Source organism: Bos javanicus, chromosome 2, assembly GCF_032452875.1.
Source record: "Bos javanicus breed banteng chromosome 2, ARS-OSU_banteng_1.0, whole genome shotgun sequence".
Classification (NCBI taxonomy): domain Eukaryota; kingdom Metazoa; phylum Chordata; class Mammalia; order Artiodactyla; family Bovidae; genus Bos; species Bos javanicus.
In genome coordinates, this window is record NC_083869.1 from 130,213,482 (window position 1) to 130,234,479 (window position 20,998).

Sequence of the window (20,998 nt, forward strand, 5' to 3'; positions counted from 1 at the left end):
CCTCGCGCTGACCAGAACCAGCACAGGCCTGGTGCTCCCACTGGCCGGCCGTGCCGGGGCTCAGAGTGCAGCTGGCAGCAAGGCCTGCTTCCCTGCCTGCTCTCGGCACAGCGAGCTGCAGGTCCAGTGATTCTGAGGTGAAGGAGTGTCCTGCCTCCACCCGGGTCTCCGTCTGAAACCTGAGAAAAGGCTGTCTCGGTACTCGAAAAGGATCGGAAAGTTGGGTTGAAAGTTTACAGCTTTCTTTATTCAGAGAACTTTTTTAAGAAGAAAAAAATCACTTTCCCCTACAGGTCTGCAGTCATTAATTTTTAAATTTTTTCTTTTTTTGGCTGGAAGAAGTTTTGATGATGCTGCGATTCCCAAGTACCCGTGCCTTCTTATCTGCTAGGCTCGGCCTCCACGCCCTGCGGGTTGGGCAGCTCCGTAATCTCAGTGGGGTTTTATCTGGTGCCAAGCGGAGGTTCGGTGTCATCTCGTCACTTGCTGATCAAGAGCAGTCCTGGTCTGACAGCTCACGGGGCTGAGCAACCTTAAGAAGACAGAGACAGCCCTGGCAGAAGCAGTGAGGGCCTCACAGGGAGGCCAAGTCTTAAAGGTTTGAGCACCATCTTCTGGTCAGTCATTGGCCTTTGAAAACTTCATTTACTTCCTAACGGGAAGATCCCTGAATTGACAAGCTCAAGCGATTTGCAGAGAAAACGAGCACAGAAAACGAGCACGAGGCTGGAGGTGGGAGGGAGCTGCTGAGCTGCCTGCAGAGAGTGGGCCAGTGGCAAGGGCCATACCGTGGCCCTTCCGGCAAAGTGTGATGGCGATAAACGGACTGACCACGACCCGAATCGACCCCCTCCCCTGCTGGTGCCTGGTGATGTGAAATGCGCTTAGAGAGAAGGGGTGGCCTTGTCTCTGGGCGGCCTGTATCGTGAGGGTGAGGGATCAGACAGGGGGTCAGCCGCACAAGCTGGCAGGGAGCCGTGCTGGGCGTGGACACGCTGCCCTCGCAGACATCAACCTTCTGGCATCAAGGAAAGGAAGATAAATGCTAGCTATTCCCTCTGAACGGCAGGAACCTATATCCATCTAATTGCACTTCATAATGGATTCCATAAACCATTAATTATCAGATTATATTTTGGGAACTGAAGACAAAAAAAAGCTCTGTGAAATTCAGACTCCAGAGGCCTGCTGGCCAGCACTCCCCGTGGCGGCCGGGGAGGGCGCTGCCAGTGGGGCTACACACAGGGCAGCGGAGCCCGGGGCAGCAGGAGGAGTCGGGGGCCTCGGGCACCAGGGGAGGGGCCGAGGCCTCCAGGCTGGGTGGAAGCGTGAGGCTTTGATTAAGGACAGGGGATAAGGGCACCATGGAAACACTGTGGGAACCAGCCTCCAGTGCAGAACACCATGAGGAGTTTCCGGGAGGGCAGGTGTGGTTTGCAGCCACGTGGCCTCACACTGGACACCCGCACGGCTATGGGAAGGGCCGATGGAGCCGACAGGGTGGGCCTCGGCCTGGAAACGAGGGCTTCCTGATGGGCACGCTGCTACCAGGCCTACCGCTGCCGTGCAGGGGCTGGGAGGATGCCAGACGCGAGGAAAGGGATCCTGCACGGCCTGACGGTGCGGTTCTCTTGCTTTTCAGTGGCCAGAAGGCCCTGCAGCGTGTGCTGGCCCACTCCGCGGGCCACAGTCCCGCCTGGAACTGCCCCTCCGCATACTGAGGGCTGCCGGCGCATCACACCTGTCCCTCTGATCACCGGCCCTTGCCCCACTGCTCCTTCAGCCTCTGTTTCAGAAGCCACACTCCGCTTGTGGGTGGACAGGGTCACAGAGGCCGCCGCAGGAGGCCTGTGGGGAACAGGCCTGCCAGCCACGGGGGGCAGTTGTGATGGCTGCCAATGACTCAGAAGCTGGTTTTATGAGAACAGCCATGCTTCTGCCCCTTCCCAAGGGAGACCACTTAGGTTGGTGTGAAGCTAAGATGCTCAATACTGTGCCAGGGAGGAGGGGCAACAGGCAAGTGTGGAGCTTTTCCTCCACTGTACACGCAGGACCCCCCTCCCCCAGCCATGAGCAGCCACTCATTTGGCCTCCCCACAGATCAGGGTCACGGTCCCGTCCAGCAAGTCCTCCACGGTCACGGCCACGAGCTCAGAGCTGGTCTGGGCTGTCTGTGAATCCGGCAACGTCACGAACACCTGTGAGCCAGCAAGCTGGGTCTCCTCCAGCGTGACCACCTGCTCCGTCGGGGCCACCGGCTCTGGGGTCTGGATCACCTACAAGGGAAAGACTGTGAGGCAGGGCTGGGCAGTGTCCACAGCTGGCTCCCCAGAATTTACATGGTCTTTCTCTCACACTGTAATGATGGTATTTATGTTTTCACCTGAGGAGAGCAATTACATGTGCCTAATGGGAAGAGGCAAGTCTAACACACCCGTGATGCAAAAGAGAAGGCAGGCAAACAATTTAAATAACTCTGTGTGCTAAATTGCTATAATTTAGCTCAGTACGCCATCTCAGGGCGCCCGGACTCTATGATTACACACCAGTGAACGTGGGCTCAGTTTCTCACACTGGTTTTCCTGTCTCAAGGATTACACCACAGAGCTAAGTGCCATGTGAAAGATGCTACTGAATGAAGGTGGTTCATGCCGTGCTTGGACCAGGGAAACGGGGATGGCTGGCCAGAAGCCTCGGCTTGCCGTAGGTGGCGTGTCTGGGCCTTGATCAGGCAGGAGGCCTCACTTGGGAGGCTGGGTGGCTACAGGAGGAAGAACAGGCGGGCAAAATGTGGCTTCTGTCAGCTCCCCCGCACAGCTCACCCGGCTGAGGCACAGGCTTCTACAGGCCACACGCACCCCTTTCAAATGTGCACCAGCTCTTAGAGATGACGCCCCCATCACCGGGAGAACCAGTCTGCTTAAGAACACCTGCTTCCTGCCTGAACCTCAACCTTCTGAGCCACGGAGCTCGGAATAGCTGACGCCGTCAATGCGGAGCGCCCACAGATGGCTCAGCCACCCTGATTCCTGAGGGGTGGCCGAGAGCGGAGAGTGTCCTCCTCTAGACAGGAGTGGAGAGACAGGGACGCCAAGCTCCGCCACGTCTCTGCTGTGAGAGGGGAGAGGCTGACTGTGACGTTCAATAAAAAATCATCTAGGACAGCAGCTTTCAAACTGCCGTTTTCTTTTAGCAACGGACTCTTTTCTGTTTCCCCCTGCAAAGGACATCTTACCAAGAATCCTAATACATATATATATTAAAAAATAAATAAAAGCAGAGCCGTTCTTGAAATGGCAGCAGAAGCAGCACCCGGAGGCCTGGCACCTGCCCTGCCCTCTGCACTGCACAGGGGCCTGCAGGAACTCGGCCAAAGGGACTGCTCAACGGGACAGGACGGGGCGCAGCCCGGCCAGCTCAGTCCCTCTCTGGTCCATCTGCAATTTACTGTCAATCAACAGAATGGAGCTTCATTTCCTCTTCTGCCCACCCTCTCTGGAAAAGATGGGACAAGCGGTAAGAGTCCCAGAGACACACAGAGGGGCGGGAGCAAACACAGCCTTGAGACCTGAGAAGAGGTGGGGCTTCCCCCAGAAAAGCCCAGACATTCAAACATGCTCCGAGCCCAGCCCACAGGGGCTATCAAGCTTAGGGCTTTCAACCGAAGGTGATCCCAACAAAGAGCTCACCCACCTCCTCCGAGGGTTCCTGCAACCCTGACCACACCCCATGGTGGTCGCAGAGGGTGAGCGAGGGTGTGAATGGGAAGGAGAGGCCCAGGGCATTCTGCTTTTAGAATTCTTTTTCCAGCCTCTCTAGACCCAGGGGCCGTTTCACAGGTAGCCACCAGGTGGTCCAGAGAGATTTCTGCAAGATCCTCCTGGCCATGAAGTCATCACTCACGGGGCCCCTTGAGAGTCCCAGGGAGAAAGGCTAGTTGTCTGAAGGGGCTGCCTCCAGAGAAGCCTCAAGACCCCTGGGCCCGCAACCCCGCACCCAAGGCCCCACAGTCACCTGCACCATCTGCGACTGGGTTTCCGTGCCCAGCACCTTCGGGTGTTCAGACTCCAGGTGACAGTCCAGCTGGGCCTGGGAGGTGAAGAGCTCCCCGCAGAGCTCACAGGGGAAGGTGCTCTCCGACTGCTTGAAGTGCTCGGTGGTGACGTGGTGCTGAAGGGCCCCCGGGAAGCGGAAGGTGGCCGCACAGTACAGGCAGCGGAAAGGCTGCGACCCTGCGGGAGGGGGACGGAGGCATGGCTGGGGCGGGGCCGGGCAGGGGCAGGGCGTCCAGAGGCAACTCTTCAGCTTGTGTGGGGCCTGGAGCTTGAGCAACTTGGGGAGCCCTCTTTAGGAAAACGAGTACAAATTTACACACACAGGACTGGGGGCAGAGCTTTGGAAAAGTCCCGCCAGAGAGAGGCCCCAAGTCCAGCTTCCTTAGCATCCGATTCAAGCTAAACCTGCGTCTGCCAAAGCCCATTATTCATCGATTCAGTGGTAATGACGCTGTTTTGTCACTTTTAACATCTCTGAAATGGGATCAATGACAGCTGCACTGCTGCAAGCCGTGGAGGTCAGGTGTGAGTGTCAACCGGCGCCGCGAGCGCACGCCTAAGGGGCAGCATGGAGGCCCGCAGGACGCCTGTCCACTGCCTCGAAGAAAAGCCCCGAGACGGAGCGGCGCGTGATTCTAACTCACAGGAACCAAATGTGTGCTAAATGAGAGGTCAGGGTTGGACGGTCAGCTGCATTCCCAAAGAGGAATCAGAAGAGACTAGCTCTACTAATGCTCAGGAGACCAAAACCGCAGGCGTTACCATGCGCCCCCTGACTGGCACCCTTGACGGCAGAGGACAACCCCGTGCGGAATAACACGCATGGCAACAATCTCACCTGAGTGCTACTCTGGGAAGCCGAGTTCTTATGTTAATCAACTTACTTAATGGCAGATGAGAGTGCATACAAATCTACGTCAAAGTGAGCTCAGAGCAGGACTCAGGATAACCAGTTTTTCTAATGGTTCATTAAAAATGGTGCCTCTTAAATAACTGGCATTTAGGTTTGATGGGACACAGCAGGAACAAGGCTAATCACAGGTGATGCTGAGATGCCTCCCTGCGCGGGGCCTGCACTAGCGTGTTCGGCTCACAGTTACCCTGTGAGGTAGGCAGTACCGTTGGCCCGGTGTTGTGGATGAGGCACAACTCGGCTGTCGCTTGGCCTGGGCTGCGCAGCTGTAAGGCGACGGGGAGGGGCACAGCCCGGGCCGCCCTGCCCTGGGGCGCCTCGCGGGCACCGACCTGAATGCTGGCACTTGACGTGGACCTGCAGCAGCGCGGGCGTGGGGAAGAGCTCCTTGCACTGGTCACACTCGTGGAACTTCACGTCTGCGTGGCGCACGAGCAGAGGCATGGCGGAGAGAGCGAAAGGAAGACGCTCGCAGTCTGGGGAGTAACGGGGCTGGGGCGAGGGCGCACAGTGGCGGGCATCTGCCAACTGCTAGGAGCCCGACACGTACGCTAGGGGCTGGCCCAAAAGTTCGTTTGGTTTTTCTGCCCAATGTTGGCTGCTGGCCAACCCAAAACACCAGCAAAATGTGTGGTAAAGAGCGCCAGAATGCCTGGATGTAAAGGGGATTACTGCAGAATCAGAGGAGGAAACACTGGTGCTTAGCAACATGCCACGTGCTCAGGAAACCCTCCCTGAGTGCGAGCTGCTGTCATTCTGGCCCCATTTACCGGCCACACAGGTGTGAATAATCGACCTTCTGAAGAGCAGGTAACGGGTTCAGAGCGAGGGGTCACTTTCCAAGGTCACACAGCAGAGTCAGGATTCCCACCCCGGCCTGCGTGCCACCCAGGGACGGTGGGACTCACGCTGCTCGAGGTTCCACAACCTCTGCCACTCAAGCCAGTGTCATGGGTAGACTGACTGACGTGGCACCCGCGGGTGTGCCGGGGCACGACGGGGAGTCACCGAAGCACCCCGCGCTCCAGCACGGGGAGGAGCGATTCGGGGCTGGAGCCCAGGGCGCTAAGCCACAAGTCCCTCCCACTCGCCAGCCCCCACTCCCCGTCCGGGCACCCCAGCTCCACCTGCATGCTCCGTTTTGATGTGCTTCTTGTGTTCGAGCGTGTTGGAGAAGGTTTTGTCACAGGAGCTGCACTGGAGGGACGAGAACTTGGAAGATCGATGGTTCTGAGCAGCAAACACATCCGGGTGGTGGGTCCGATTGTGGTACCACAAGCCCGACAGTTGCTGAAAGGAATGTGGCAAGCGTCAGGTCTTAAATGTTCTGGCAAGCCAGAGAGTTCACAAAGACTCAGGAGAGACAAGCGCTCCCAGGGAAGCTTACAATCTGGAGTCCCACTCTCTTTTTTTTTTAAGGAGTCTACCTGAGCAAAAATTGATTTGAATAAGGCAGCAGCCAATCTTAGCAGACAGAAAGGAGCTCTGAGGAGTGGGGAGCCCATTTAGTCAACCGGAGTCTCACTCTTACCCATCACCGTGAAAGTTGACAGGCGAGGGAAGGCTTGTTCATGGGAACAAGGCGCCCGTGTATTTACTGAGGCCACTACAGGGCAGGGCTGGGCCCTTCAGAAACGCAGCCTCACAGTAAGCCTAGGAGGGAGGCGCTAGGCTCTCTGCAGTGCCCAAGGTCACACGATTAGCAAACAGAAACACCAGGAGTCACACCCTGGCCTGCCGACTGGAGAAACTGTCCTTCACCATCCAGCTGTCTCTCAGAGGCCCAGGGTGCAGCAGGGAAACCTGGAGAGAGGCTGCTGTGCCAGCTCCGAAAGCCAGTGTCCCTTCTTCCCGGGTGCCAGAGCGGCGCTGTGACACTCTTCCCACAGTTCCAGGGTTTCCTAGAGACTCAGCCCAGGTCTCACCCGGCTCTGCAAATCCAACGTCTCAGCACAAGGCTCAGAACAAAGCTAGCTGTCCATTTCAGTTGAGCTGAAATGAGCTGCTGGGCATTTCTCTGTACCCAAATGTTACAGATGCCAGCAAGGGCCATCCTCTGCTCTGTGGTCTCAGAGAGCTTTTCATAGATGTGGTTTCTTTTTAGATCCATATGGGGTTTCACTTAATTACACAGCGAACTCTAAGGTAAAAAAACAAAAACAGAGACAGAGCTCTTCCCTAGGAGTTAAGGGAAAAAAAAAGAAACCCACAAAACACCAGTAATTCCGCTAAACAAGATAATTCCAGCTATTGTCATCCTCACATCCCTTGACACACGGATCAATAGGTTCCAAAGAATGTTGAGTATCCAGGGGAAAAGCAGCATTCAGTTCAGGACAAGGCTGAACTCTAAGAGAAGGAGGGCAAGGAGTCTTGGCTCCAATTAAGCTCCCCGCAACCCCACTCTGACCAGTCACGGCAGAGGAGCGAGTAAGCCATGAGCTGCATGCTTCGTGAGAACCAGCCGCCCGGTCATATCCTGGAGACGAGGAATGTCCCACAAGCCGCCAGCCCCGGGGGGCCGAGGGAGACCAGAGGGAGGGCGGAGGTGGGGGGGCGGGCTGGGCAGGCTCCCGCAGGGGCCAGGCTCACCTGGTAGGCCTTGTTGCAGATCCCGCAGCTGAAGGGCTTCCCCCCGACGTGGGTCACCATGTGTCGCTCCAGCATGGACGGGGCGCTGAAGATCTTGCCGCACGTCGGGCAGGGGTGGTACTCCTTGGAGTGCACCTCGTGGATGTGCTTGCGGTGGTCCTGCAGGGTGGGGAAGCTCATCCTGCACTTCTTGCAGTCGTATGGGTCTTCGATGTCTGGTGGGCGGGGGAGACACCACAGGCAACAGTCAGTGAGAAGCGGCTGGCTGTGTGCAGTTCCAGAGGCAAGACTGCTCAGAGGTCACGCGGGGCCACGGATCCAAGGGCCGGGAGTCACTGCATCTACCACCCAACCACCTTCCACCTTCGTCCTGGGTCGGTGGTGAGGCTCTTCTGAGGCTTCTGGATTAAGCACCATTTAAAGACTGAGCATTTAAGGACTGATGCTGAAGCTGAAGCTCCAATACTCTGGCCACCTGATGCAAAGAACTGACTCATCTGAAAAGACCCTGATGCTGGGAAAGATTGAAGGCAGGAGGAGAAGGGGATGACAGAGGATGAGATGGTTGGATGGCATCACTGCCCAATGCACATGAGTTTGAGCAAACTCCGGGAGTTGGTGATGGACAGGGAGGCCTGGCGTGCTGCAGTCCACGGGGTCGCAAAGAGTTGGACACAACTGAGCGACTGAACTGAACGGAGCATTAAGCAGTTTAACCTCGATTCCTCACTTCGAATCTTACAAGTCAAACTTCGTTTTACTATTTTCCAGAAAGCATGGCTCTTCCCTTCCCCGGATGGTGGTGGGCGTTGTGAAGTTTTCCAATTCTCTACAGAGACTACCTGCAGGTCACTCCTGAAGCATCTCTCTACAGAGACTACCTGCACATCACTCCTGTAGCATCTCTCTACAGAGACTACCTGCACGTCACTCCTGAAGCATCTCTCTACAGAGACTACCTGCACGTCACTCCTGAAGCATCTCTCTACAGAGACTACCTGCACGTCACTCCTGAAGCATCTCTCTACAGAGACTACCTGCAGGTCACTCCTGAAGCATCTCTCTACAGAGACTACCTGCACATCACTCCTGAAGCATCTCTCTACAGAGACTACCTGCACGTCACTCCTGAAGCATCACTACTTCCTTTGCGGTCAGTAGGATGACTCAAGAGGAGGAATGAGTCCTTGATCCCCACTTTAGATTCAACGACAGAAACATTTTCCTGAGCTGTGTCTGCTAAGTGCCAAATGACGGGTGAGTTTTAAGTGCCCTCCATGCCCTCATTCACTCAACCCTTCCAGTAACCCTATGTGCAGATGCTATGACCAGTCCTACTTTACCGATTAGGAAAATCGAGCTTTAGAGAATGGCATGAGTAGGATGCCTCGGAGCTGGGTAACAAGGCCACCCTCTGCACTGCGTGCTTAACTGGACAAGGCAACTCCTCGGGGGAACCTCAAGAATGAGAACTGGCACTGACGAAGGCTACATTTGCTAGCCCTGTGGCAGGAGACTTCAGTCCATTCTCTGAACAGAAAGTAAGATATTTTAATAATAAAATCCTTTGCCCACAAGAAAGGCCCAGCCCACAAGCCAATCTCCTGTGTGCTCTGCTGATTCAGATTAGCTTGGGAATTCCGACATGCAGCAGCACTCGGGATCGTTAACTAGTTTCCCTGCGGATATGAGCTCGTGAGATCTCAGATTCACACTGTCTTCTAAGACACCTGACGGAATTCTCCAGAAGCAGCGAGGAGACCATGAAACAGGCAAGAACAGTCGACGAGAGAGGGGCCTGGATGCTGGACCGGCTGCAGGTGACGCGCACCAAGTCATGGCAGAGTGTTCAGGGTCTACTCTATTCTGGAAATCAATGAAGTCTGCCCCTCTCCTGACCCCACGTAACGCTACTGGGACACTGTGACTGGAGCAGAATGCCACTGAGAGAGGCTGAGAGGACTTCCAAGTTGTGGCACTGGCTCCAAGCCAGATCTCACCCATCTGCAAGTCTACGGCAACTAGATCTGCTGGGCAACCTTGTAAACTCCTTGCGGGGAACGGGGGGTCGGGGTGGGAGGCACTTTACGTTTTCCTGCACTGCCCAGTGTCCAGCCACATGCTGGGTACATGCAGGCTCTGGCCAAGTGCCTTGCTGGCCAGCTGACAACAGGCCTGAATGTGTTGACAGAAAGCACATGTTTGTGAGATACTGTATTTGCCAACAGCTAGAAACTGGTGAGTGGGGAACACAGGCAGGGAAGGAAAAGGGAAGAAGGGAGTGCAAGGTGCAGGGCGTGAGAAAGGAGACGGGCTCTGACGGTCTGACAGATGGCGCCGGAGACGGCTGCTCGTCACCAACACGACCTGGTGTTCACTGCACTCCTGTGCGTCAGGCGTGGGGCGTCACGCTCTGGGTGTGAGATCGCTGCTGCTCTCACAGCAGCCCAGTGTGGCGTTCACTGCGCTTCCTGTGCGTCAGGCGTGGGGCGTCACGCTCTGGGTGTGAGATCGCTGCTGCTCTCACAGCAGCCCAGTGTGGCGTTCACTGCGCTTCCTGTGCGTCAGGCGTGGGGCGTCACGCTCTGGGTGTGAGATCACTGCTGCTCTCACAGCAGCCCAGTGTGGTGTTCACTGCACTTCCTGTGCGTCAGGCGTGGGGCGTCACGCTCTGCATGTGAGATCGCTTCTGCTCTCACAGCAGCCCAGTGTGGCACTCACTGCGCTTCTGTGCATCAGGCGTGGGGCGTCACGCTCTGGGTGTGAGATCGCTGCTGCTCTCACAGCAGCCCAGTGTGGCAGCATGACCACTTCCTCCAGCTTACAGACGGGGCGGAGCTTAGCGAGATAAGGAAATCTGTTTAAGGCCTCGAGGAAGTAAATGGCAGAGTAGTCAAGATTCAAACCCAGGCCCGTGTGATTTCAGACCTGGGCTCTTAAGCCCCTGCCGGACTGTGCTGATCACGCGCCTGCTACAACTAGAGCAGCTGGAGACGGGGTGACCGAGGATGTCTCCTTGATGGTCTCTTGACAATGAGTGCGTGCGTGCTCAGTTGCTTCAGTTACGTCCGACTCTTGGTGACCCCATGGGCTGTAGCCCACCAGGCTCCTCTGTCCATGGGATTCTCCAGGCAAGAATACTGGAGTGGGTTGCCCTGCCCGTCTGCAGGGGATCTTCCCAACCTGGGTACTGAACCTGCATCTCCTGTGTCTCCTGCATTGCAGGCGGATTCTTTACCCACTGAGCACAGGGGAAGAAACCCTTTCTTGATGATGGGGGATCATAAAATCTCCTCTCCCTCCCTGCCGCGTGTGTAGAACGGACGTGTGTCTCTACCTGTAGCAGTTCTAGTCAAAGGGGACAAAGACGGGGCAGACCCCACTAACTGAGTGAAGAGGATGCTGGCAGCAGGCTTTTAAGGAGCAGGGCGAGGGGCCACACATTACACATTAATTCACAGTGTCTGGGCTGCTCCTGGGGGAAAGGCAGGTTATGAACAGGAGGAGAGTGGGGAGAGGCGGGGTGGGAGGAGAAGAAAGCAGCTCAGTGGACAAATGGGAAATATTCTGAGGCCCTGTGAGCCTGTCTGTCACAGAGGCTCTTTCCTTCAAACATAATTGGCCTCTGTCAGCCAAGCAGAGCCAGGTGGGCTAAACCAGAAGACAAGGAAATAGCCCAGACGGGGAAATGAGGCATCACACAGAGACACGTTAAAATGGGATTCTTCTGGAAATAGCAAACAGGGACTCCAGCTTTTTGCAGGAGGACAGGGGAGGGGAAGGCGCTGAGCAGGGGCCCAGGAGGGTGGAGAGACAGGCGCTGTGAGGACTGCTGCGTGCCTTCCCAGGGCCTGACGTCCGCAGCCTCAGTACATACTGTGAAAGGTGTGCAGGTGGATGGAAAGGCCGTTGGCCTGCCGGAAGCCCTTGCCACAGTCTCTGCAGACATACGGCTTGTCGCCGGTGTGGGTCCTCACGTGGCGGGACAGCTCGATGGACTGGGCAAACACAGCATCGCAGTACTGACAGGCGTACATCTTCCCTGGAGATACACGGGAGTCTATCAGAGCCAGCAGTACACGCGTAGGGCATTCATAAAAACACGCTCACATTCTAAGGCACACGGCAGGGAAAGAGAACCTGGGAGGTGACAGGGAAACACCAGGAATGTGCAAGGCACTGGGTGCGAGGTCTGGGCCATCCGATCAGATGGCACCTCACCAACGCAGCTGACCGCAGAGAGGGCAGCAGTGTGGTCCCCCTGCCCTGAGGGGAAGGACAGAGTTCTCCCCACACAACTAGCCGTCTGTTAATCGGGCCACTGCAAGTGTGGAAGAGCTTATTCCATTCCCAGGAAACGGATATATTCTTGAGCCCAGGAACACCTGAGTCTGGAGTCCTTAGCAAACACGTAGGGGAGAAACGCATATAGAAATGACAGACGTGGCTTCAGAGAAGAATCAAAGGTTTCTGCCAGCAACTTGCTCTAAAGATTCTCCTGCCTTCTCTATTTTCTCACGCATGGGATGGAAATACAATGACCAGACTAGACTGCCAAAGAGTATTAGAAAACACTGGTAAAGAGCGTGTCAGGAAACCTGGTACTTGTTAAAAAAAAAAAAAAAAAAAGCTAGAAAACAACTGTACCTCCGATCTCCCTCAGGGGTCAACAGCAAAGGGGGAAAACCTGTAAGGTTACGGTCAGATCCCCCAGATCGCAGGGTCGACCTTAACTCGGGGGTCAACCTCATTTTCATTTTTTGTATGTTTACCCTTTGGAATAAAATTTTGTTAGGAAAGAAAAGGGTTTCTAGAACCAAGAACTGAAATTATTGAGAAGCCCAGGACTCAGCCTTTGGCCTTCTTCTCCACCTCCACCTTCTGGATGATCTCATCTCGGAGCCTTGCATTCCATCTGTACACTCACAGCTCCCACATTTAGAGCATCAGGTCCAGACTTACAGTCACTGCCTACCAGTCTCCTTCTCCACTTGGAAGTCTAAGAGGTTATCTCAAATTATCATGTACTAAGACAGAGCTCCAGATTCTCTACCACACACACACACACACACACACACACTCTCTCTCTCTCTCTCTCCTTCTCCCTCCAGTTTCCCCCATTTCCTTAAAGGGCAGCATCACTTGCCTGGTTGCTCCTGTCCAAACCCCTAAGCCATCCTTAATGCCTCTCATTCCCTCACATCCCACATCTAATCCATTCTCCATCCTGTCCCTTCCACTTTCAACAATACAGCCCCCAACTTGAACGTTTTTTTACACCTCTCCCAACACAGCTCTCATCAAAAAGCCCATCACCTCCACAATGGACTAACCATCTCTTTAAAGCCCAGCACCTCCACAATGGATTAACTGTCTCTTTGTTTACACTATACGCCTGCCTTGTTAAGCCTTATTGTCCAGAGTGGTCAGAGTTAACCTGAAAAACTGTGCGTCAGATCCTATCCCTCCTTGTGGTGGACAGAACAAACGTCCCAAAGAGGTCCACACCCTCGCCCCTAAGGCTGGTGCATGTCACCTTACATGGCAAAAGGGACTTGGTAAATGCGACTAAGGATCTTGAGATGACGGCACCCTGGGTTACCCCAGTAGGCCCAGCTGGAATCTCAAAGGTCCTTCGAAGAGGCAGGGAGGACAGGCAAGGCGGGGCACGATGACGAGGCAGAGACTGCAGCTACGGAACCCCCTCCGGCAGCTGCGAGAAAGGCCCGTTTTGGATTTTTAACCTTCAAAATGGTAAAAGATAATACACTGATGCTGTTTCAAGCCACTGTTTCTGGAAATTTTTTACAGCAGCAATAGAAACTAACACTCCTCACATTAAAAGTCAAGTCCTCACCTTGGCTCCTAAGATCCTGTAAGAGCCGGCCTTTGGTGACCTCTCTGAGCTTATTTCTCAACACTGGACCCTTGTGGACTGTGCTTCAGCCCCTTCTAGTTCTCTCGGGCCCCTCTTTCACACCCATGTGGGATGTGGGGGGTGTGGTCCGCATCATGATGTTCTTCTCCCAGATCTTCCACTGGTTCCATCTTCACTGCGTTCAGGTTTCTACTCAGATCTCATCTGCCCTCACTGTTGACACAAGCACACAGGCCCGACCCCCACCGCTACTGCTTGCTTGGCTTTATTTTCCCTCACTGAAATGGCTACTATCTGACTTTATATTAGGCATTGATATACGGTCAGTTTTACCCACTGGAAGGTAAGTTCCACGAGGGTGTGTATAGTTGCACTATCTCTAGTACCTGGAATGATGCTCAAGAAACTCATTCACTCTGTAAATGTTTATTGAGGGCCTCCTCTCGCTGAGCACTATTCTAAGTTCCACAGATACAGCGGAAGGAGGGGAAAAAAAGACTGAGTGCTCTACCCTCGTGCAGCTTGCATTCTAACAGGGGGAAAATCAACTATAAACAAAATAAATTAAGACGGGAGATGACAGACTGACCCTATGGTAAGCTCGATGGAGAAGACCAGCGCAGGGGGGCTGGAGTGCTGAGACTTCACACAGGGAGGGCAGGAGAGGCCTCACGGGAGAGGTGAGGCATGCGCGAGGACTTGCAGGTGGGGACGAAGTGAAGCCTGGAGGCGTCTGAAGGGAAGGCCTTCCAAGCAGAGGAACAGCCAGAGCACAGGTCAGCAGGAGGTGCCCCGCCGGTCAGAGGCCTCGAAGGGAGACTGCAACAGGTGCAACAGGGCGAGCCAGGGCGAGCAGTGAGGGATAAGGCCGGAGGGGCATCAGGGGGCTTGATCAGGAGACTAGCAGGCTACCTTCAGAGTTCACACTAACTGAGGTGATATACCTTTGTGGGGCTTTGAGCAGAGAAGTGACCTGCTACGGTTTAGCCTTCAGAGGCTCACTTGGGCCTGCACGTTGAGCACAGAGAAAGCTGCCCAGAGAAAGGGGGCGAGAGGCGGAGACCAGTTAGGACATGACAACAGTGATCCAGGGGAGATGATGGCGGCATCTGTGCTCATGTGTATCTGCTCCAAAAGATGCGCAGCCTCCTCTGGGAAGCCTTTCCTGACCACACACCTCCTCCCCTCCCACTGGACTAGAAGCCCTTACACCCGCCTTCCGTGTGTCCCTGTAATGGTTTTATTCCACCTCACACCACTGAGGTCTCTGTCGCTAGAGACACTCGAAACCATCAGCTCCGTGCTCACAGGGATTCCAGGTAAGACACTTAGCACCCGCCACTGCCTGATCCACAGCGTGTGCTCAACCACAGTTTTCTTATGCTTGACCTCCACCTCGAAGCCCATGGGATTCCTGGCTTTATGTAAATTCTGTAACCGTAAGTCACCATATTATGTCAGCTGGCCACTCTTTAGACTCTCACCATAAGCATCTTACATGTCTGTGCACAAAGGTCTTCCCATCGTCTGTGGGCCTGGAGATTCTGTCTGCTTTTGATCTACCTGAGACTTTTTATCATGCCTAATTTCCAGTGGGTTTCTAGGCAGCTCACACTTAATGCTTGCAGGAAGAATGAAGATGTCCTCCACGCCTTACCTTCTGAGTGCTTCTTCTTGGTGTGGTAGGCCAGGGCAGAGGCCTGGGTGAAGGTCATCAGGCAGTGCTTGCACATGAACGGCCGGTCCCCCGTGTGAAGGCGAAGGTGGTTCTTCAGGGTGGAATTGGCTGCAAACTTTGCCCCACACTCTTCACAGGAGAATGGCTTCTCATCAAAATGCTCCGTCAGTTTGTGGTACTGCATGCCTAGGGAAGCCGTGCCAGGGACCGGAGATACGAGTGATCAGAGCTATGAATCCAGCAGGAAGACACACCTGAGCACTGCCAGGCCAGGCCTCAAGAGAGAGCACGGCATGAACTCACTTTTCTGTTTCATTAGGTCTCAGGCAAGGGAAAACAATCTACTTCTGCTGGTTTCTAGGACGCTTGTTTACTCTCCAGAAACCAGCGATACTTGGAAACCAGAGTACCAGGTGAGAAAGAGCTGGCTATCGTTATGAATAACAACAGCCACAGTTTACTGAGCACTAACTCTGCTGAAGGCACTGCACCAGATGTCTCAGCTACACTGTCTCAAATCTTCATGAAAGCGAAATGTCGCTCAGTCACGTCTGACTCTTTGCGACCCCATGGGACTGTACAGTCCATGGGATTCTCCAGGCCAGAATACTGGAGTTGGGAGCCTTTCCCTTTTCCAGGGGATCTTCCCAATGCAGGGAATAAACCCAGGTCTCCCACATTGCAGGCAGATTCTTTACCAGCTGAGCCACCAGGGAAGCCCTAAATCATCATAACGTCCAAAACAGTGGGTGTTCATCAGGGTACCTATTTGACAGAGGGGGAAATGAAAGCTCAGGATGCCGATTCCCAAGCTCCTGCTCTTCTCAAAACAGTCCCCTGCCTCTGCTTTATTTTCTAAGCACTTACATAGTCCTTCCCGTATCCTGGAGGCAAGGCCTGGAATCCAAACTACAGCACAGTAAGTGCCTTACGTATGAATCTTCGGGTTGCGAACTTTCAAAGATGCGAACGTGCCCCTGTATGCCAGCTGCTGAACTGGACCACTGTATTTTTCAAGGTACTGTACTGTAAGATTTAAAAGGTTTTCTGTGTTTGTTTTTTATGTACTGTTTGTGTGAAAAGTATTATAAACCCATAATAATACAGTACTACACAGCTGATCCTGTTAGCGGGGCACCTAGGCTAACTGTGCTGGACTTAATGCACGCGCTCTCAGAACAGGAGTCGTTCGTATGTAGGGGACTCACTGTGTTTGAATTATCATCCTCCGTGACCACGCCTTCCTGAACATACCTGAGGCATGAGCAAATTCCCGTCCGCAGAGGTCACACGTCACTGGGAGCCTCTTCTTCTTCTTCTTGGGGACGCTGGGCTCTCCACCCGCGCCGTGGGCCTCCAGCTGATGCTTCTCCAGCTCCTTCTTGGAGTCCTTGGTCTCGTTACACTCCGTACACTGCACCTGCCTGCTCCTGGCCACCCGGCAGCGCTTCGTGTGCACCTTGAGGCGGCAGTAGAAGTGGAAGCTCTTGTCGCAGGCCTTACAGACGAAGCTCTTCTTGGCAGAGTCTGGGGAGGCGGACGTGTCTTTCTCCTGTTGTTCGGGCAAGGCAGCCGTCTCGCCTTGACTGTCCTGGTTTCCAGGCTGGCAGTCTTCTCCAGCTGGCTTTTCACCTGCTTTGTCCTTGCCTTCAGAGTAAAATTTACCACTCACTGTCCACCTTTCCTTCTCTCCCTTTTCCTGAGTAAGGAAACCTGTGCAGGAGAGAGAGATCGCATGGCTCTGGGAATTCTCCTGGCTTCTACTTTGCTTTCTAACTTTCCTTCTTTGGGGGAGACTGGAAACTACTTAGGACCCTCATCAAACTCTAATGAAATATCATCGTCATCTCTTCTCTCTGACAAACACAAATCACATCTGTGGTCTATGATATCTCTAAGTATTCGCGAGCACACAAAATAAATAAGGTAGTGATGGATGAACTCTTCTATGAACTGCTGCCTCTTCTCTCCAACAAGGAGACAAGCTGGGGCCTAACAGGACCCCACCAGCCGTTTCTTACCAGCGCACGCTAACTCCCGCATGACGGGCTGCAGGCCTGGGGAGGATCTGTGGATGCTGCACAGAAGCTGACATATTTCAGTGGCTGAGATGGATTTTTCCGCAGCTCTGCTCAGCAGTGCTCCCAGGGAAGCTTCGGGGCTGGCTGTCTCAGAGGAGCTGCTCAGAATCTAAATGAATACCACGAGACCAAGGTTTGTGGTTAACATCAGCAGATTTTTTCTATGGTTTTCAACTTAGAAAACAAAGCTAATTTCAGAGAGGCATTGCCCCATCTATAATAAATAACACGTTTCTCGCTATACATATAGCGGAGGGCCCCCCCTTTTCTCCAAGCGCAGGGAAATTCACAAAATTTAAACAAGGAGACACGTGTGAAGACCACTGTGCAAATACAAAGGTGCAAGCAAGGAATCGTTGAGGATTTTCTACGAGAAATCTTCTCAGAAAGCAGAAGTCTCATAAAGAACTTTTCTAGATCTCAGTATCAAATGCTTGGGGAGAGCTACAGGACATGGCTGCTGGCATTTCTGTCTCGAAGACTGAGATAATTTTTCATTGTATATAACGGTCTCAGTGTCGGGAAGCAATTCTGCATGATCAGTGCAGGCTTCACATTTTTAGATACTTAGATGTACCCTTTTAAACATCATTTTCTTTCATAAAGAAACTCAGCTTTTTAAAGAAGGTTCAAATAGGGGCTTTAAAGAGGCCAAGAATATTATTTCAAAGCCACCCTCTCAGAATGTTAGAGCTATCAGCAGAAAGAATCGGTATGCTGAGAAATAAAACTAAACCATCCGCAGATGGCCAAATGGAATTTTCATTTTGGGGGATATTTTATTTCTGCTCTTTTCAAGTCTATCTAAATAAACCTGATGTCCCTGGAGGCAGGCATGAGACCAATTAGTGAGGCTAAAACTGATCAACGGCAGAAGCCCCATCTCTGAAGTGCGAGGCATGCTGGAGAGTCTAGCAGATGCATCTCTCCTCTGAAGCCCCACAGAAACGTGTGCCATCTTCTGCCCATCTGAGAGCCAGACCAAGGTGGGGCTGTCACCTGTGTAGAGGGTTAGAAACCGCCCTTCTACACACCACAGCCACGCCCATCTGGAGCAAAAAGCACCACAGGTGAATCTGTAGCTAAATTTCATGTTCCTTTATGATGCTTTCGCACTTGAGATGCACATGATCCTGGGATGAACATCCGTGAATTCCCCCCGCCATCCCCACCTGGTTTTTCTGGGACGCTGGCCACATTGCGAGAAGCCTTACAGAAAATGAGTTGGCACTATTTGCTACCCCATATGGGCAAAAGCTTTGTTCTTTCTATGTTTATTTTGGCTCTTTCTAGAAGCCAGAATAGAGCGTGTAATAAGACCAATTTTACTTTTCTTCCTCTGAAAAAAGTTGCTTCTTAGAACGTGTGACAGGAGAGTATCATGGTTCCCTCTGAGTTTTCCTAGGTTCAGACGAACAGACTCTGCATCTGAGTCACTTGAACCCGCGTTCCAATCCCGGCTGCTTCTCTGACCGGCTGGCACATCCTCGATCTGCCACTGACCCCTCGGAGCTCCAGGTCCCTTATCTGTAAGATGTGGGTGACACCACCCGCCACGCAGAGTGGGGAGGATTAAAAGAGCGAAAGCATGCCAGATGCCGTTTGGCCCCGGGGCCGCCCACAACAGTCGCTGAACCGGAGCTGGCTCCTCCCCTAGGAGACTCCCCTGGAAGCTGCGTTGTCATCCCCAGCGCACCTCCTTCACAGTCTCCGCCAGCCGCTCCTCCTCTGAGGCCAGGCATTTGAGCTGAGCCGTTTGCTGGATGGCCTCTAGGATCGACCGGTGATGCCTCAGGATGGTCTCGAAGGCAGCACTTTCTGGGGTCATCACTGAACAGAGAAGGATTGAAAACTCATGAGCAGAACTCTGAGCTCCATTTTTCCCTTTCACCTTTTCTCAACTCAATTCTTCAGCATGAGAATCTATTTTATCTGGCTCCCACCTTGGCAGGGGCCGGGGGAAATGCCAAACAGCACTGGAGAAATGATATTATTAATAGAACTGTAGAATAACTGCCCATATTTTACTTTAAAAGGTTTACAAACTCCCATTTCCTTGAACAAAACTGCCAGTCCTTACTTCTATGGGTTGGGATGTGGAAGACTGAAAGAGAGCTCTATTTTCTGGCAAGACTGACAATAACCTCTGGAGGGGCAAAGCGAGCACAGGGTCCCTGGCACCCTACCTGCCCGGAAGAAAGCGTTAGCACCGGGCTCCCTTCGTATCTCCTCCATGAGCAGACTCAATGGGCAGGGCTTCGTCTCCTGAGCCACCAGAAGCAGCTGCCAGATGGCCGCTGCAGACACCGTGTGCTTCTCTAGAACTGCTGACATCAGAGCATGGGCACCACGAGAACCAGCAGCACGTCTCACGAGCTTCTCCATGACCTTCAGGACGAAGCACAAACACACGCGTAAGGCACTTTCTAGCTGGCGGTCCAGCTACAGAACTGCAAGTCTGGGCACTGAGTCACAGTGAACATATTTCTGGGGAGTTTTTAAACATCCTTCACCTCCTTCAACCTGAGAGATGCTGATGCATGAGAAGGGTTTCCATTCCTTCTCTGGAAAGCCCTTCCTCACATCATTGCAGACATTACAACTACCCTACTTGTCACTCTGCCTTAGCAATGGAATCGCCTTCTATTTCTCCTTCTCTGCTGACTTCCTAGCCTATCATTTCTCAACATGGCTGTGGTGCTTATATAGAATATATATTAAACAAAAAAAATATATATATGTTCATCTTTTCCCTTCTGTCTCATTATGCCCACCCTTCCTCCTTCTCTCTTACCTCTTTTTCTCCAGGGACTATACTCTTCACGTGTGGGATCATTCTTAGTAACACCTGGTTGTCTGTGAAAATCTCAGAGAGGTTCTCATGATACCGTCTCAATAGTTCAATCCCATAATCATCAGGGTTTGCTTGGGCTGTAAGGATATTAGCAAAACAAAAATGTTTGATGCGACAAAGCCTCCTTAAGGGCTTCTTCCAGGTGACGTGAGGGGAGTTACAAATGCGGGTGGGGAGCAGATCGGTGTGGGAGCCTGGCCTCCTTTGGAGCACAACTGCAGCTCCTGGCATGGGGCCTCACACACATGTGCTCATGTCTCCTCTGGGCTACACTTAATCACTCACTGCTGCAGGGCCACGAAACCCACCAGCACTTTGAAAGTTAGCGCCCAGTGGGAGAAGCTAGTGATTGCTCAACAGGGGGGTAATTAGAAGGCTGCACTTGTAAGAGATTCAGATGTACAGATTCAAGGGATATTATCCATCAAGCCCGAGGTAAAGCATCCACGTGGTGATCCCAAGTACAGGCATGCACGAGTCGCGAGTGCAGTAGCGAAGCTGACCCATCCTTCTGTTTAGATGCCCTCGGAGCCAATCTGTTAGCGGCTCTCTTTCAAGAGGTCATATTTATTTGAAAGCAAAGAAAAATCAAAACTATCAGGCATTCCCTTTAGCTCTGCAGATATTTAAAAATTTAGTCTCCTCTCTGGCCCAGTAACTCCACTTCTGGGAATCTAGCCTTAAGAAATGATCTGAAGGCAAAAAAAAAAAAAAATCTGCGTACACAGATTTCTGCCACTACGTATACCTATGGCTGGCCCGTGTTGGCAAAACCAGGACAACGCTGGGAAGCAATTACCCTCCAATTAAAGAAAGATACTTGCCACTAAGAAGCTTGAGATGACGACGATGAAGAAGATAACTAACATTTACTGAGTGCCTATCCTGTGTATAGTGAAGCCTATGGTTTTTCCAGTAGCCATGTACGGGTGTGAGAACTGGACCAT

General features: G+C 53.0%; 1 protein-coding gene across 9 annotated transcripts in view; it reads right to left on the reverse strand.

The window, feature by feature from the left end:
- Positions 1-225: 225 nt before the first annotated feature.
- The window catches only part of ZBTB40 (zinc finger and BTB domain containing 40), a 78,457-nt gene continuing 57,684 nt past the window's right edge, over positions 226-20,998 (reverse strand). For 5 of the 9 annotated variants that reach the window (XM_061393878.1, XM_061393856.1, XM_061393849.1 and 2 more), the window contains 12 exons: positions 19,992-20,128; positions 19,384-19,585; positions 18,894-19,027; positions 17,138-17,306; positions 16,371-16,829; positions 15,096-15,302; positions 11,438-11,602; positions 7,561-7,775; positions 6,096-6,258; positions 5,301-5,387; positions 4,015-4,232; positions 226-2,276 (listed from right to left, as the gene is read on the reverse strand). In XM_061393878.1, the coding sequence (XP_061249862.1) occupies positions 2,082-2,276; positions 4,015-4,232; positions 5,301-5,387; positions 6,096-6,258; positions 7,561-7,775; positions 11,438-11,602; positions 15,096-15,302; positions 16,371-16,829; positions 17,138-17,306; positions 18,894-19,027; positions 19,384-19,585; positions 19,992-20,128 (2,351 nt within the window). In that variant the 3' untranslated portion in view covers positions 226-2,081. Of the gene's footprint in view, positions 2,277-4,014; positions 4,233-5,271; positions 5,461-6,095; positions 6,259-7,560; positions 7,776-11,437; positions 11,603-15,095; positions 15,303-16,370; positions 16,830-17,137; positions 17,307-18,893; positions 19,028-19,383; positions 19,586-19,991; positions 20,129-20,998 lie in introns of those variants that run through there. The other 4 variants (XM_061393885.1, XR_009731838.1, XM_061393901.1 and 1 more) reach the window with 4 other exon arrangements.